Source organism: Chrysochloris asiatica, unplaced genomic scaffold (assembly GCF_000296735.1).
Source record: "Chrysochloris asiatica unplaced genomic scaffold, ChrAsi1.0 scaffold00140, whole genome shotgun sequence".
Lineage (NCBI taxonomy): Eukaryota > Metazoa > Chordata > Mammalia > Afrosoricida > Chrysochloridae > Chrysochloris > Chrysochloris asiatica.
In genome coordinates, this window is record NW_006408658.1 from 3,459,906 (window position 1) to 3,464,764 (window position 4,859).

Below are 4,859 nucleotides of genomic sequence, written 5' to 3' on the forward strand. Positions count from 1 at the left end.
AGTGTATGTTGTGCCAAGTGCATTCATATACATTATCACATATAATTTATTCAATCATTGCCAGGGATGAAGAGCAGATAATATTAGTGCCATTTCAGGGAGGGTAATTACCATGTTTTTAAATTTGTGAGACCTGTCTTATCCTTTCTGTCCAAGGATAAATGTTTTTGACAGATAATCTACCAACATGAAATGTTTCTAACACTAGCCAGTTCGCTCATCAGCCACATCTATCTAGCATTTCTTTCTCATACTCACCACCACAAGATTATCAGACAGGTTTCTGACCAGGGCCAATGGTTAAGGGGTCCTTCCTTCGACACCCATATTTTGTCACTTTTTCCCGAAACTCTTTGGTTTTCACTCCATAAACAATAGGATTGAGCATTGGTGGTATAAGAAAGTAGAGATTGCCAAGAATGGTGTGGACATGGGGTGGAATGCCTTGGCCAAAGCGGTGAGTAAGAAATGAGAAAAGTGAGGGTGTGTAAGAGATAAGCATGACACATATGTGTGTGGTGCAGGTGTTGACTGCTTTGTGGTGAGCTTCCTTAGAAGAGAGACGCATTATAGCCTGAATAATTAGCACATAAGATGAGCCAATAGCTGAGAGGTCAAGCCCAACAACCAGCATGGCTACTACCAGACCATACATTCGGTTGACTGTGGTGTCCACACACACCATCTTCACCACAGCCATGTGCTCACAGTAGGTGGTAGGGATGACACGGTTGATATGAAAGGGCATCTGCTGGAGGAGAATGGGCATGGGGAGAATGAAGAGAATAGCTCTCACCAAACTCACCAGACCAATAAGCCCAATGCGACTATTGGAAAGAATGGTGGCATAACGTAGGGGCTCACAGATTGCAACATAACGGTCAAAAGCCATGGTCATCAGAACAGCAGATTGCATGACAGAGATGGAGTGGATGAAGAACAGCTGGACCAGGCAGCCCTCAAAGCTGATCTCACTCTGGCCAAACCAGAAGATACACAGCACTTTAGGAATGGTGGTTGTAGACATGCCCAGGTCTGTGAAGGCCAACATGCAGAGGAGCAGAAACATGGGCTTGTGCAGGGAACGCTCTGTGGAGATAATGAAGAGGATGGTGCAATTCCCAAGGATGGTCATGAAGTACAAGGAAGAGAAAGGAATAGATATCCATTTGTGTTTGTCCTCCATCCCAGGAATTCCTTGAAGAATGAAGAAAGGAGGGTGTCCCTGGGTAACATTGCAAGCAGTCATGGTGGCACTCTGGTTTTATTGAGAGGAGCAATATAAAGACACTACATGAGCTTCAATTCAAAAAAAGCAAGAGTAACCTAATGGAAAAATTAAAGTTGTAATGTTAAGATAATAAAAAGGATTCTGTATTAAGATTAGGTGAGGGTTAGTGTTAGAGATTGGGCTAAGACTATGTTTAGGGTTTGCTTTAATATATGGGTTAGTGTTAGAGTTAGGGTTAGTGTTAGGCTTAGACAAATATTATACAAAAAGACAAATTATTGTATACAACCACTATTATAAAAATTTTAAAAAGGCTTTCACACAAGAAGAAACATTCTTTGAAGGTTACCAAGAGTGGAAGAGCAAGGGAGGCTACACATTTATTTACTTGGGTGAAGAGGACGGCAATATATAAAACTTTACTTACTTACTAAGTGCCATCGAGTCAGCATCTGACTCATAGCAACCTTGTACAGGGTTTCCGAGGAGCAGCTGGTGAGCTTGAACCACCAGCCTTTCAGTCCAAGCCGACTTTGCAATCCAGTGCATTAACTGACAGCACCACACCAAGACTCCATATATATGAGACAGAGGTCAGCAAAAAATAATGAAGGCAAAGGAAAACACTGAGAGACAACAGAAGTAAATATTATTACATACACAATCCTGCAATGACAATAATCTATGAGCGAATGCATAGATATGAATAGATGTGGAAAGATGGATAGATAATGAAGCTATACCAAGGAATATATATAGTTTTGACCAAGGGCATTTCTATGTATGTATCTACCTATGCTGCAAATATACATGTAGATATAGTAGAGCATGTAGGAGGCACAATTAGGAAAACTTCTTAGACAGAACCAAGCACCTTGAGGGATGAATCAGTAGGTCTGGAGGTTCAAGACCATAGTTTTAGAGGAGACTAAGGTCAACTGGTATAACATAGTTCACAAAGACAATGCTTTAAATCTTACATTGTAGAGTAGTGATTGGGGTCACAAAGCTTATATGTAGACATCTATGGTGCAACTATTCATCTCTTCTTGTCCAGAGCAAAGAAGAATGTAGAAAATTGAAGAAATGCAATTTTGATGAAAGCAATTAATCCAATGGATGAATATACAACATGAGCCTCAGCCTCCACTACGTTGAGGCCAGAACTAGATGGTACCCAGTTACCACTATCAACCACTCAAAAAAGGGTAATATTAGAAGGTCCTGGGTAGAGTGGGAGAAAAATGTAGAACAAATCCCAAGATCATTTTAATAAAAGAGCAGGCTTGAACATGACTCAAAATCATAGGGAAAAAAACAAACAAATAAACAAAACTGGCCAGATATAGACTGGTAGAATCTCCAAGACTATGGACCTTCCATCAACGTAAAGGAGTGGGACTGAATTCAGCCTTATGGCACAATTTTCAGCCAATCAACAGTCAGCCCTGTGAATTAAACAATAACACTAGTGAGGTATGCACTCCTTAGAATAATCAACCATTTCAAATCAAAAGAACTGCTTTTGCCCAAGGACAAAGTTCAGAAGGCAGGAAGAGGTAGTAAAGGTGGAGAAATGGAAACAAAGATGTAAGGAACAAGGGAGGTAAATGACATTACAGTGAGATGATTGCAATCAATGACATGAAACAATATGTGTTTGAATGTTGACTGAAAAATTGCTTTGCTCTGTAAAACTTAACCCATTCACTATGTTGTTGTTAAGTGCCGTCGAGTCGGTTCTGACCCATAGCAACCCTGTACAGGGTTTCCGAGGCTGTAAATCTTGACGTGAGCAGAAAACCTCATCTTTCTCCCGTGGAACAGCTGGTAGTTTTGAACTGCTGACCTTAAGGTTCACAGACTGATTCGTAACCACTACGCTACCAGAGCTCCTTAACCCATTCACTATAAAAGTGTTTTGTTTTTTCAATCATTTTGAAAACATTGTTAAAACCTAGAAAAATCAAACTATCCCATAATATTAATTCACAAAACATTATAAAACAAAATATTCACAACTGTTATTATAATAGATATTCTTAACCTAATAATTAAGTAAGTTTGAGCCTAAGGGAGAGTGTAGTATAAAATACCTTGCCAAAAAAGGAGTTTAGGTAGCTACATTAATATCTGAAAGAATATATTTACAATGAACATTTTATTAAGAATAAGCTGTTCGAAAGGAGAGAAGTGATTGGCTTTGCGTCCAGGAGCAGAGGTCCCTGGGACCATCAAGGGAGAAGAGCGGCGTGCCGGACCATACCCAAAGAAGCAGTGAAGCCGTTGATGGAGGTAGAGACGATGATGTGGACAGATGGAGTGGCTAGGGACTCTAGATCGAGAGAGGGAGTGGGGATGTGTGCTGATGACCAGGGGTCTACCCCTGGCTTGCAGGATCTACCCTTTGGTTGGTTGATGATGCATGGAGGGGATTGTAACCATGACAATGATACGATATAAGTTAGAATGAATGCAAAGCTAATGTTCTCCCATGTAAACTATCACATAATTCACAATAAAACATTAAAAAAAAAAAAAAGCTGTTTAATTATTAATTAGTTAAAATATACCACTAAATAGATAATATATTAAATATGAATTTATATCCACTTAACTAATGTAAGTTTAAATATGTGAAACAAAAATTGACAGAATTTTTTAAAAATTAACAAATTTTGACATAGCTCTCTCATAAACCAAAAGATAAAATAGGTCGAAGATAATCTTTAGAAAGATGCAGTCTAGATTTAAATCATATAGAATTAAATGTTTATATAGAATCCAGCATTCTAAAGTTAGATAATACTTTTGTAGCAGATACAGAGTTTTAACAAAAGTTATGATTGTATTAAAACCCAAACTCCTTGCCATGCAGTCATGAGAATTATATTAAGCTACAAAAATATTCAATATATTCCATAAATAAATATCATAGGGTTTACTTGACAATAACAAGAAAAAGGACAACCAAAGGAAAAGAAAGAAAGATGGCAAGCAATAGATGCTGATGATAGTTGCACAAGATGATTGATGTGATTAGTTTTATTGAACTGTATACGTGGAAATATGTTCTCTATATTCTTACAATAAACAACTAAAAACTAAAGGCAAGGGAAAAAGGAAAAGACTTATACAACTGAAGCATATCCTTTGATTAATAAGAAAAATGATTGAACACAGATTGAAAAAAAATCTTAATATAAACTTTGATACCAGTCTAACACCCAAAATCATCTCACCTCTATTTTCAGATAATATACATTTGTGAATCAACTTGTTTTATGGAAATAATAACTGATGAATCTAGAGAGGATGCCTGTACCATCTAAGTAATTATTTTATTTAAATAAGCAAACAAAGCACCTTATCTTAAAACAAAATTGATGTATTTATGATGTGGTGAATGATGTGGTGAATCCTGCCTGAATGTTTCAACACCTTCCCAATTATGTATACTGAAAATTCAGTCTGGGACTTGGTCCTGTCCTATCCAAGTAATGTTCCCTCTAACAGCCAAGCATTTGTGTTCTTCTGAAGTCCTAGCCTATTGTTGATATTGTTGTTGTTAAGTGCCATCAAGTCAGTTCTGACTTATAACAACCCTGTGTGAGGTTTCTGAGTCTGT

At 37.7% G+C, this 4,859-nt stretch overlaps 1 protein-coding gene across 1 annotated transcript; it reads right to left on the reverse strand.

Annotated features, from left to right (window-relative positions):
* Positions 1-271: 271 nt before the first annotated feature.
* Positions 272-1,249, reverse strand: LOC102836234 (putative olfactory receptor 52P1-like). The gene has a single exon (XM_006870323.1). The coding sequence runs from the start codon at positions 1,247-1,249 to the stop codon at positions 272-274; it is 978 nt and encodes a 325-aa protein (XP_006870385.1).
* Positions 1,250-4,859: the final 3,610 nt, after the last annotated feature.

Excerpts from the sequence above, each read along its gene's own strand:
- LOC102836234 (XM_006870323.1), bottom strand. The coding sequence starts at position 1,249 with ATGACTGCTTGCAATGTTACCCAGGGACACCCTCCTTTCTTCATTCTT.